Source organism: Nematolebias whitei, chromosome 20 (genome assembly GCF_014905685.2).
Source record: "Nematolebias whitei isolate Nwh7 chromosome 20, NemWhi1, whole genome shotgun sequence".
Classification (NCBI taxonomy): Eukaryota; Metazoa; Chordata; class Actinopteri; order Cyprinodontiformes; family Rivulidae; genus Nematolebias; species Nematolebias whitei.
The window spans coordinates 33,997,181-34,010,765 of NC_056517.1; the positions used below are offsets into that span (position 1 = coordinate 33,997,181).

At 40.6% G+C, this 13,585-nt stretch overlaps 1 protein-coding gene across 1 annotated transcript in view; it reads right to left on the reverse strand.

Annotated features, from left to right (window-relative positions):
- col11a1a (collagen, type XI, alpha 1a) overlaps nt 1-13,585 on the reverse strand; it is a 124,952-nt gene that overhangs the window by 85,413 nt on the left and 25,954 nt on the right. Inside the window, exons 5-8 of the mRNA XM_037694096.1 lie at nt 9,317-9,439; nt 6,657-6,749; nt 3,229-3,327; nt 516-794 (exon numbers count right to left, since the gene is read on the reverse strand). Coding sequence (XP_037550024.1) covers nt 516-794; nt 3,229-3,327; nt 6,657-6,749; nt 9,317-9,439 — 594 coding nt within the window. The remainder of the gene's footprint in view (nt 1-515; nt 795-3,228; nt 3,328-6,656; nt 6,750-9,316; nt 9,440-13,585) is intronic.

A 13,585-nucleotide genomic window follows, 5' to 3' on the forward strand; every position in this document is an offset into this window, starting at 1 on the left:
TTCTTCAAACTGAGGAGCTGTTTACGACAAGATGTAAACCGTTTCTATAAAAATCTAAAAAAATCTGGTTTGGATTAGGATTTTGGGCAGAAAGAGCGGTGAATAAACCCTTAACATGTATGTGTGTGTGTGTGTGTGTGTGTGTGTGTGTGTGTGTGCTGCCTATGATTTATTGGTTGAATGTGGTGCACAAAGGCAGCAACATGTCGCAGTCTGCTTGTTGAGACAGCAGAGAAGAAGAAGAAGGGATTGACTCCAACTCTTGGCAGGGATGCTCAGCGGGGTTTGGGTCGGGCTAACACCCCCTGACTGACGGTTGTGACTGAAACAGGAAGTTATTAAAGTTGTAAATACATATTTTTTACCACATCACGATTTGGACTAAAATGCATGCATAGTCCCTTTAGACTCCAGCTCGACAATAAGTTTCCCATGTCAAGCACCCAGAACGTCATGCACGGCGCTGCTCATGCACACCCCGCCCCGCGACGCCGGGTCAGGGGGGCGATACTCACGGTACTTTCAGAAAAGTCAGTTTCCGCAGCGACCCCAAGCCCCACCTCGTCATCGTAGGCCGCCGGGGCTTTGGACGGGGCGAACTCATCGTACGTGCCGTAATCATACAACTTGCTGTCAACCTCACCCAGGTCGTACTCGTTCAGGTCGTACTCCTTGAAGTCGAACGCTTCGGCGCCGGCGTCCGAGCCGGCCACCGTTTGGGACTCGGTACTCGGCTCCGGAGCAACGGGAGGGGCGGCGGTGACAAACGCACCGACAACATCCTCCCCCTCAGCCTTCCAGGTGTTACACAAGCAAAGAAGGAGAAGGAACCAAAGAGACAGGAACGTTAGTTTAAAAGGGACAGTTCAGCTCTTTTAAAGTGGGGTTCTGTGGAACACATCTGAACAGTTAATATTTTACCTGTTGTAGATAATTTGTTTGGACGAATTAAGGAAAATTCTGACTGGACTGATGAGCTAATTGCTAATCAGAGCCGTTCTAAAGCAACTATTATGTATGTCGAAATGTGTTATATTAAATAGCAAGCTAGCTGTAGCACCATTGGTGTTCCATAAATTAATAATTTAGCAGGAATATAAAGTTTAAATAAAAGCCTTCCCATCTTAGTCCAGCTCAGATTAGCAGTTAACTCAATAATATATTCAAAAATAAACTCTTTCCTCAGTTTGAGGTCGTTCAAAGAGCTATCCACAACAGGTAAGATATTAACTGTTCAGAACTCCTCTTTAAAAGAGCTGAAGTCTCACTTTAGCCAACTAAAGCATAAGAACGTCTACTGTGGCATGTTATTAAAGCAAACAGCAAACGTGTTAAGCATTATATGCAGAAAAAAATTAAAAAGTAACAATAATAACACTTTATTCTTTTTAAATGTTGCACATTTTATGATTTTTAAAGGAGGTAAGATGAAAAACTTTCAAACCTTTGCAGGTATGTTAAAAAGTACTGCAAATGGAATTGAATAAAGTGTTATTGTTGCAGCAGCTGTGCATCAAAGACCAACAGCATCCGAGCTCGACAGACAACACATCATTTTCATTGAATAATTGTTAAGATGATGCACGCTCTGCGTTTGGCTCCGGCGCTTCAACCGCAGCCACTTGGCTCACTTTGTGCCTCCCATTCCACACGGTGGGTTTGGGCTCGGAGCGGGACAAAGTAGATGCAATTACACGTTGCTGCTGGCACTCATCCATCCTGCCAAAGGAATCATGTCAAACAGGCGCTTTAATCGCATCTAATTTGTCGACTAACGTGGCAGACGAAGCATGATCAGAGCAGGCTGTGGGGCGGATCGCAGTTCTGTTCCAGGTTATCAGCAGAACAAACCGGTGGATGGTGTGATGGACAACAGGACATCTGTGCTTTATGAATATCTGCTGGATTCTACCGTAATTATCTTAATAAAATTTGGATTTTGGGTCAGATTTCCACTCTTTAAATAAAGGAAACAAGCTGATGTCCCCCCGTCGCTGAAGCATTAGAACAGTGAACGTTTGTAGTTGTTGAGATGAGTGTTTTTCTGGACTGGAACAGGAAATGCAAGTAAACTTTAATGTTTTTGGAGCAAGATATATTTAGATTAAGGATGCACGATATTGGATGATATCCGATATGTCAATATGTTAAAACTTATTTGGCTAATAACCGATACCAATACCGATATATTTTTTTTCCCTAGACCAGGGGTCTGCAACCTTTACGATCAAAAGTCCGGAGCCGCAACACCCTGCTACACCTGTGGTTATCAACTGGTGGCCCATGGGCCACTTTAGGTTTGCTGGAGGCAGCTTTTGTGGCCAGTAAGGGTGACATAAAGCAAAAAATATCTAATGATTTATTTACTTATTATTATTATTTTACCATCTGTTTTTTTAATTAATAAACCTATAAAGTATGCAGACAGTTCTTCATATAAAAAAAAGCATAAAGAGAAAGTTTTACTCCTTGTACTTGCTCCAGTGTTCACATATTTGCAAAAGAAATGACGGGAAAACAGCTAAAGCTAGTTCTTTTTAATTGTTTCTATAACAACCAATAAAATTCTGTTTTATGCCACTTTTGGTCAAAGCTTGAAAGAGCCGCTGCAGAGGAACCAAAGAGCCGCGGGTGGCTCCAGAGCCGCAGGTTGGAGACCACTGCCCTAGACCTACAGTCTACACAGCTTTCTCTGCTGTGGAATGAAAATACATTATTCTGCATGGTCTTTGTCAGTTTGGCCTGATACCAAATGCAGCTGCCAAAAAGGGGGATGGAAATGATGCAACACTTTAACATGGATTATATTAAAGATTAATTAATTTTAAAATTAATAAAATAATCAAATTTAATTTATTGAACCAGAACAAGGCGATGGGTGGTAGGACTACTGGTTTTGGAATTGACCAATAAAACTATGATGGAGCACCTTTAGCTAAAATAAAATTAACTTGCAGCATCCTTCCTTTAACCTTTAATGTACTCGTGTGTGTTCAACCTGCAGGATTTATACAAAAAAAAACAAAAAAAAACGACGCGATCGTTAATAAAATGTCCCGTGTCCATCACGTCCACCAGACTGCGGAGTCTACACACATCAGAAGACACACGGACTCATGTGAATGACTGTGTCTTTATCTCATACCAGGTACTTCTCCAGGCTCACATCTCCCCAAACACCAAAACTGAGGCTTTTAAAAGTAGACAAGAACGAAAAGAGAAAATTACCTCGTTGGGTCCGCTCGTGGCAACGGGGGACTGAGTCTGAGTATCGTCTACAGTCCCGTAGTCAGTGTCTGTATTGTAATCTCCCTCTATATTGTTTAGCTGAGTCGTAGGGAAAAAGGAAAGAAGAGTCTGGGTTAATAAAAGGTTTATATTAGAAGGTTTTGAAGGGGGGGTCTCGCTTCTACACACAAGCGGTTAGGGAGGTCTGAGTGGACCATCAGAGATTTTCCTTTAAAAACTGAAGGTGGGAAAATCTTGATGGGATTCCAACTTTTTCTTTGGATGGAAGTTTACCCTAAAACCGCCTCTTTGCGGCGCTGTGGCCTGGTAGCCGAACAACAGCTGATTCCTCGGGTAGGTAACCCTTTTAGCTGATGACCGTTTGGCAGCCGAGCGCTTAAAGGTCTTGGCCTTAGCTTTACCGACGGACTTTCTGCTCGTCTTCTTTTTCACGGTGACACTACGTTTCGTTCTCTGGAAGAGGGGACGGCGACAAAGGTGAAAGGATTGAAGAGCACTCATCACAGGGTTTTTCTTTTCTGAGCTGATCACAAGAACACCTTTCAGAACGGGATACACTTCATGGCTGAGCTCTTCAGGGGTTACACTCAACATTTAAAGGACATATATAAAAATATCATATCTTATAAAGACACTAAAACACATAAAAAATGCTTTTAGGAGCCCTTAACATCTTTAACAGGGATTAAATCAGATTGTTGTAAAAGTAAGATTGATTTAGTGTGTTTTATAAGATAAAATACCACGTTATTGTATAGTTTTAACACATTAAAAACACATTAAAAGCAAATGGCAGCAGACACATTAAACAGATAGCGACTTGTGTGTTTGCATGCACCCTCTGGCCCTGATTCACCAAGAACTGCACAGCTTTTGCCTCGAAGCCCGTGTAAAGGGAGATGTGTGCTTCAAACTGTGCTGCCAACCAAAACAGCTTTCCTTTAAACTGGCAGAGTTTGCACATGCTAAAATAAAATATACATTCATTTCATTATAATAATAATAACAATAATAATTTATTCAATTTGTACTACACCTCAAAGTGCTACAATATAAAACATCTAGAGAGAATAAAACATGGACTAAAATAAATAAAAAAAACTGCAGGATTAAAAATACCTTTAAACACTATAAAATCTTTCAAACGAAAAGGTCTTTCTTAAAACGTTATGTAGGGTATCCATAGATAAAGGGAGTCAAACTCAATTACAAAAGGTGGGCCAAAATTAAAAACTTTAATTGCTCCTATTTGATGTTCTCTGTTGCTCTTTCCACATCAAAATGAAAGATTACTGAAAAATCCAACCTTTTTTCTGGCTTCAAAGTTAACAAAATTCCCCGAGAGGTCTGCCCTAAATGATTTAGTAGTTTTATAAGCAAAGTGAGAAACAATAGTAAAAAAACAAGTACATTTAAAATATCTTAGGGGGCCAGATACGGTGTTGACAAGGGCCAGATTTGGCCCACGGGCCTGGACTTTGACACATGTGCCTTAGATGGTCTGGGAGTGTGTTCATTTAGAAGGAAAACAACCCCAAGATCATTCATGAGACAAATTATTATATCTTGCTACTATTTTAGGGGACGTTCAACCTATTTAAATTTTGTTGCAAGCATCTCCAACACGTCTCAGAAGTGCTAGCGTTGTATTTTGACACCTGCATAGAAGAAGAAGTGTACGAAACGAGCTGATGTGGGTGGAAGTAGGCAGCACAGTAATGTGCACGGCAAAGAATACAATTAATTAAACTGTTTACATTAAAACAGGTCCCGATTGTCAAGAAACGACCGCTCAATAAGCAGCTCCACGACTCAGCGATCACTTAGTCCCAAATACTCGTAGAGTTTAATGAGGCGGCAAATAAAATGTTCCATTTTTCGCTCTTCTAGGGATTTTTTTCCCCACAAACTAGTCTCGTGATTGTCACAAATGATGATACCAACTGAAATGTGCTTCAAAGAAGAAACCGAGGAATAGGAGTGATCTGCTGTGCTGCCTTTACAAAAAGTGGGCAGGTATGTTGAGAAGAAACATCTGAAAAGACCCCATTATAAAAAACAGTCCCTTTACCATATTTTCGGACTATATGGCGCAACGGCTTACCATATTTTCCACCGTACATATCACACCGTCCTATAAGTCGCATCAGTCCAAATATGTCTAATAAAGTGGAAAAATCCATGAATAAGTCGCTTCGCCATATATGTCGCATCTATCATGCGTCATCACTGACGCGTCGCGTTTGTTACGCGTCACTGCTGACACACCGTAAATGTGGTCCGGTGTTGTGCCAAAAATTGAGTGGCTGCCAAATGGCGACCGCGGAAGTGTGCACGGGACTTTAACAAAAATTTAACAAGATTAACACTTAAAAACAAATATTTGTTTGCTCGACATTATAGTAAAGGTGTGTCTCAGTTTAACTTTTACTTAATAAATGTACTTCAATGGTCAAATCAGCTGCATTTCGCCGGGGCGGCGCAGCGAAATGCAGCTGATTTGACGTTTGCTCCAGGCGAGCTGGATGAAGGTGGCATCTATGGCAAGCCGACTGTGTCATTAACAGCCACTTTTACCTATTACATGACACAACGGCATGCCATACAGCTCGAGTGCCATCTAGTGGCTGAAAATGGTAGTGTTCAATATTTTCAGTCAGAATGAATGAAAACGGTCATATCTCAGCCAAAATTTGGGTTATAAATATGAGGGAAAAAATCCATAAGTCGTTTCGGCGTTTAAACCGCCGGGTATGCAAATTATGCAACAAAAAAAAAACACGACTTATAGGCTGAAAGATATGGTATAAGGCACATAACCAATGAATGGGTCTGTTTTCATACATAAGGGGCATTAAGCAAAACAAGTTCATTTTGACAGATTTTTGAGTGACATGTACCACATAAAATCAGTTTGAGGTCAGTAAGCACAGCTAGAGTTAATCCATAAGGCTAAAACTAAAGGATTTTAAGTGCGCCTTATATTCCGAAAAATATGGTAATTTAATTTATTAGGCAAAAATAATAGAACGCAACGTTTGCCTTGCAAGCTCAAAAGGTCCCACTGATTTAGGCCGGCATATACTGTACTTTACATAATGTATTTATTTTTCTTAGAGAATAGAGTGCAGACACAGAGCAGGCAGCGGGTGCAAATGACGCGCAAAGAGTGGAGCAAAATGAAGCGGCTGCTCAGTTTTAGTGAATCAGGGTTCCACGATTGAACATAAACATTAAACAATATAAATAAAACTGGGACGCCCTTCACAGTTCAGGGTCCGTTTAAACTCAAAACTTCCCCTTTTTGACAAACACTCAAAACTTTTCATTATCGTGACACAGAGTGCATGTAAACACAGCGTAAAATACATTAATAATAAAACACATTTTCCTGTGTTTTCATTTACCTGCGGTTCAGAATACTCATCAGTTGGGATGACCTCCGTCGGGCCCTCGACGTAATCATAGAACTGTGAGTAATCTAAATCATCAGTAGTGTACTGGAGAGGTTAGAAGACACAGAGAGGGGACGGTTTAGTGTTGACGGACGCAGAACATGATTTAACCAAGATGTTCTGAACATCTTCATACATGTTCTACTGACACTTGTAGCAGACAGCAAATGTTCTCATGATGAGCCGCATCATGTGTCATTTATCACTAATTTACAGCTAAAACTGGTTGATAACGGCACCAGAAGTGACGGTAATCAAAATACAAAGATTCTGTTACAAACCAGCGACCAAATGCTGAAAGCTGCTACAAGGAAGTTTACTTACAAACAGCAGATGGGCTCTTTAAAAGGCTCATAAAAAGCAGAAGGCGCTCAAACTAAATTACTGGCTGCATTTATGAGATTTCGTCACAGAACGTCTTCAGTAAAAACACGTGAGCAGCTTAAACAGAAAAGACACGAAGCGTCTTTTCTGTGTCGGTTCTGCCTTTGAAGGACGCAAATTTAAAACTGGAAGAACGGAGCCTCTGTGGCAACACGCTTACATCACTAAAAGTGACCAGAGGGATAGTTGGGAACTTCTGGAGTGGGAGTTGGTGGAAAGGTACGGTGGCCCTAAGGTGTAGATGAACAACATTTGAAAAAACGAATCACGTTTGAAAACAACGGAATCACATTAAGCCAAAGTGGAAGTGGTGGGGTTTTTCTTTTGTGTGTGTATTTTTTTTTTACTTTATTAACAACATTAAACAGAACAACAGAACAATGCACAGTACATACACAACAGAGATGCAGTTAGCAGGCTAGCTTTTAACCCCGTAGAAATAAGAGTTATGTTTTGTTCAAAATTAAAGAAGATATGATGCTGGAAAAACTTGGCAGGATTAGGAATAGGATTAAAGCTTGAACAAACCATAGCTCTATTTCTACAGGATAAAAGCTAGCCTGCTAACTGTACCTCCGTTGTGTGTGTACTTTGTACATTGTCCTGTTGTTCTGTTTTATATTGTTAATAAAGTAAAAATAAAACAAAAACACACAAAAACACAAAAAAACAATTCCGGTTTGGTTTAATGTAATTCTGTTTGTTAAAATGTGATTCAGTTTGTTTCAAATATGATTTTGTTTTTTCTAATGTGATTTTTTTTTCACATTTGATTCCGTTTTTTTAACATGTGATTCAGTTTATTCTAATGTGATTCTGTTTTTTCACATTTGACTCTGTTTTTTTTTTACATGTGATTCAGTTTTTTCAAATGTGATTCTGTTTTTTCAAATGCAATTCCGTTTTTTCAAATGCGATTCCGTTTTTTTCAAATGTCATTCTGTTTTTTCAAATATAATTATGTTTATTTCAAATGTGATTCAGTTTCTTTCAAATATGATTCTGTTTTTTTCAAATGTGATTCCGTTTTTTCAAATGTGATTCTGTTTTTTTCAAATGTGATTCAGTTTTTTCAAATGCGATTCCGTTTTTTTCAACTGTCATTCAGTTTTTTTCAAATGTGATTCAGTTTTTTCAAATGTGATTCTTTTTTTTTTTTTTTTTACATGAGATTCCGTTTTTTCAAATGTGATTACGGCCACTTCCGCTTCGGCCACTTCTACTTTGGCTTAATGTAATTCTGTTTTTACAAATGTTGTTTATTTTCACCTTAGGGCCACCGTGGAAAGGCCATGAAGAGCTAAAATCTTACCTGTTGCAGATAGCTCTTTGAACGATACTGGTTTGGATTAAAGGGGTTTAATTCTGACTCATGGACTAACAGCTAGTCTGAGAGCAAAGTGGGTCACTGCCTCCTTAAAAACAATTCCAATCTTGAACAAATTAAAGGGGGTCGTTCAACACAAGAACTGTGACATCAGCATCAGTTTCACAGCATATGATCACTTTGTTTACATGGAAATAACCATGTTTTTTTGTTTCTGTGGAAGTTGCAATGAAAGATGACAAAAACCCTCTTTGGTCTCGGCCCCGCTCGGACCAGTCGTTGTCTCACCGACAGGTAAGATGATAACAATTCATAACTTCTCCACGTTATCCCTTTTAAGGCATTTATCAGGTTCATATAGTTAATAAAGTTGTATTTTCTGGCAAAACATTGCACAAAATCATATTTTATGATGACTTTTTTTAAAGGTTTAAAATAATGCAGCAGTAATTTTTAATTAAATAAAGCAGTATGTTTTAATAAAAGCAGAGGCTGCTCAAGGTGTCCTCACAAAACTAAGGTTTGTGAGCAGAACCTTGTGGTTAATAAGTCGTCAGGCTGCGTCTTCGTGGTTAAAACAATGTTCAGAGGAAGACAAGCTCTATCTTACATGACAGAACCATTTAAGGTGTTCTTTTAAGCCAATAAAGACATCCACAGCTCATGTTTTATCTTTGCTCGCTGCACTGATCTGCGATCAGTTAGCTGTGGCAACACTTCAACTACGACTTCTGGATTATAATAAATAAAACGTTGAATATAAGAAACATTTGCCTCAAACTGGAGTGCATAAACCTCGGTAAATGTGTGTTTAATTATCGAATTGGCGGTTAAAAACGCTTTTTGGGTCCTCCATCATGGAGGTTTCGGTCGTCCCCCCCACCCTCCCCGGACGGCTGACCTCTTCTGGCTCCTGGGCCTGCAGGGAGTCCCTGTGGGGGGTGTCACAGTCTGGGCTGTAGTGTTCACAGTAGTCGTACGCTGCTTTGGGATCATCAGCAATCAGAAGCTGCTGGATGTCGCCCTGCGGAGAAACAGAAAACAGCCCAGTTACTGACACGTCAGCAGATCAGGGGTCGTGCCTCGTCTTGTTCTCGTTCAAACGCAGGAAACAAAAACGACATAAATGAAAATCTTTAACCACACACGAGATCTCTTTGGTTTCACGGAGTCTGGCAGACTACTGAATTGTATAATTACACAGCTCGGCTCATCTGACTGGATGCAGAGAGCAAACTAAGCAGACGCACCGGGGAAATGATTGTTATCAGTTCTGGCTCCTCCTCCTTCAGGAAACACCTGCTGCCGTGAAGGGGTTAAAATAAACCGTTACCTTCAAACAGACTGGAAACACGGTGGGAAAGCTTTAACCAGAACATGAAAGGTTACCAGTAAAAAAGCTTTACGTTCTTTATAAACGTTCTTTAAAACGGATTCATATTAAATGTTTTCTGCAGTTCAACTGACCACACGTGTCGTTCAGACTTCACAGGGCACTTTAGGATGAAATGTTGCTGCAAAGGCTTCAAAACCATGTGAGGAGTAAAACAAGAGGGCAGCAAATCAGAATGAAGAGCGTGTACCAGAAAACAACAACAACAACAACAAAGAGTGATGGAAGCAAATAAACAATTCCACAGATATGAAGATAAATAGTTGTACAAAGTTTTAACTGTGGCACTGAAATGTAAAATGTTGAACATCTATCTATTCATCCATCCATCCATTTAACCATCCATCCATCTATTAATCCATCCAACCATCCATCCAATCATCCATCTGTTCATCCATCCAACCATCCATCCAATCATCCATCTATTAATCCATCCAACCATCCATCCAATCATCCATCTGTCCATCTATCCATACAAACATAATACATATATACATCATCCATCCAGCCATCCATCTATCCTTCCAGCATCCATCTGTCCATCCATCCATCATCCAACCATCCTTCCATCTGTCCATTCATCCATACATACATACATACATACATACATCCGACCATCCAACCATCTATCCATTCATACTCATCCATCTGTTCATCTGTCCATCCATCTGTTCATCTGTCCATCCATCCATCCATCTGTTCATACATCCATCCATCCATCTGTTCATCTATCCATCCATCTGCTCATACATCCATCCATACAACCATCCATCCATCCATACAACCATCCATCTGTCCATCCATTCATCTATCCATCCATCCACCCACCCACACACCCACCCATTCATCCATCCATCCATCCATCCTTCCATCCATCCATCCATCCATATATCGATGTATCATTCTTCTGCCTCGATGTCCTCCACAGTGTCTGAATCACCTTCCTTGGAAAGCATCCAGAGGACATCTTTACCAGACACAAACTACCTGAGCTGGCTCCTTATGATGTGGAGAAGCAGCGACTCTAAGCTCCTCCTGAATTGTGGAACTCCTAAGACGATCTCTAAATGTGAGACTAGCCAGTCTGCAGTTATTGTATTTTATATTTTTTAATAATTAATAAAAGCTAAAGACTGTAGGTGCAGGTTGAAATATACAATCAGTTGGTAAAATGAGATATTTACTTTCTGACTATTCTCTCTCTCTCGCCCCCTCTCTTTTCATCCCAACAGATTCCAAACCATCTTTAAATCGTTGCTCTACACACACTTGTCAACAAGACCCTGAGATGCTTGAACTCCCTCATTGGTTCCTTCATGGACTGTGGCTCATTCCCAACAATGCCCCATGGCCTCACAACCAGGGGATGTTGAGCTTCATCCCCAGTTCTACAGGGAGGTCCTGGCTCTGAGGCCAACAGGACAACATCATCAGCAAACAGCATCCATGCAATCCAAAGATCCCCCTGACAAGAAATCATCCACTCCCAAAAACAATTCACCATAAAAGTAATGAACTGAATCAATGATAAATAGCAACCTGGCATAATCCAACACAGACTTGTTAGCAATCCAATCCAAACTCTCTCTTCAGTCATACAGGGACCAAACAGCCTTTAGTACGGGGCTTGTTATTTGAATTTTTCCCAAGTTAAATCAACTATATTATGCAAACATCAAGAATACACAGTGACTCGCTGATATCCAGTAAAGCAGCTCACAATGGAAGAAATAAAACAGTAAAATTGGAAAAAGAAATACAACATCAATGTTTTCCTTATTGTTGGAACAGTGCACCAGTAACTTTGACACCGTTCCAACAGTTTTCTTATCAATCCTCGAGCCAAAGCACACAGATCGCTGCATGGCGGCAAGTTTATCTGTGAGCGCTTCTTTAAGGTTTGGGTTTGCCTGAACAGAGTTCCTTCAGACCTGGATTTGAGACTTTACGGACACTGCAAAGGAAGGCGGGGGGGGGTTTCAAGCAGGTAGAGTGAGGGGCATGAATCGTCCGCAGGTGAGCACAGCGCAACCTGAGCCCAAAAAATACATCTTGATACACTCGTGTCTGCAGGGAAAGTGTTCATTCAAGAGCGTAAAGAAGGATCGGCATGAGATCCAGGAGAAATGAAGCAGGCTGCAACTTGTCAGGAGAATGTATGTGAGAGTAGATCTTCATTGAGCAAAGGGATTAAAAAAAACAGATATATGGGTCCTTAAATGTACCCTAGAGTAAATAACACTGTGCTGAGGCATGTTCAATGGGGAAATGAGCAGTTCTTCTTGAAACTCTCTCTGTGCACCCATCCATCATCATCCTGTCTCACTGCTGCAGCCTCCCAGCCCGGAGACTCCTTCCTAAGTGTGTCTGAGTGGACGGACCAGAACTTTAACTTTCTCTTACTGTTCTAATGACCATTGTGACCTCAGTTGTACACTGAAGACAAGAACAGTGCCTCACTTCTACAGTCTCAGACACCCCCCCCCCCAAAAATGGTAAAGTAAGACGTCTTCTGTTGAGGTGCACATTAGTAATGCACTTCGGTGAATAGCTGCTTCATTGCAATTCATGCTCTGACAACATAAGCAGACAGGTGAGCCTGAACCTTTATGACACGGCATAGCTGCAATTCAATGGGTGCATAATTGCACAAGAATAAGCCACGCTAAGTGCAGCAATGAATACGAACGAGTAAAAAAGACCTGCAAGCTTCTCCAGGGACAGCTGGGAAGTCACTGTGGAATGAAAGAAATCAAGCCTTTTCAATAATCTAGAGCACCTGCAGCTCTGGAGCCACATGTGGCTCTTTGGTCCCGCCACAGCGGCTCTTTCAAGCTTTCACCAAAACTAAGATAAAACTGAATTTTAGAGGATGTTGTAGCAGCAACAAAAATGACTCATTTTAGCAGTTTTCCTGTCAATTCCTTTGCAAATATGTGGATACTAGTACTAATACACAGAGTAAATTATACTCACTTTAACTTTCATGCTTTATTTCTTCAAAGTAGGATTCTTGATTATGCCACAATTAAAAAAATACATAAGCCTGCACAGTTCCTTGTTTTAGTTTTTAAAAATTGGGCAAAATATATACATGCATATATATATATATATATATATATATATTTTTTTTTTTCTTTACAAGAATCCAGTCGGGCATCACGGTGGTGTAACTGGTAGAGCTGCTGCCTCTCAGCGAGCAAGTTACCCTGGTTCAAATCCCAGTCCAGGGGCCTTTCTGGGTGGAGTTTGCATGTTCTCTCTGTGCATGCGTGGGTTTTCTCCGTGTACTTCGGTTTCCTCCCACAGAACAAAAACATGCATGTTAGTCTGATTGGTAACTCTAAATTGTCTCTAGATGTGAGTGAGAAAGAGAGAATGGTTGTTTGTTTCATTTGTCTTTATGTGTCCCTGTGATGGACTGAAGACCTGTCCAGGGTGTCCCCTGACCCTTGCACAGTGATGGAGTGACATGGGCACCAGCAACCCCCGTGACCCAAAATAGAAGAAGTGGGTAAAGATAATGGATGGATGGATGAAGAATCTGGTCTTCTGTGATAGACTTGTGACCTGAATAAGGACACCAGTGACCCCCCTGCAACCCAAAAAGAGAGAAATGGTAAAAGTCAATGGATGCATGGATGGATGAATGGATGATGGATGGATGGGTGATGGATGGATGGATGATAGATGGGTGATGGATGGATGGATGATGGTTGGGTAATGGATGGATGGATGATGGTTGAATGATGGATGGATGGATGATGGTTGAATGAT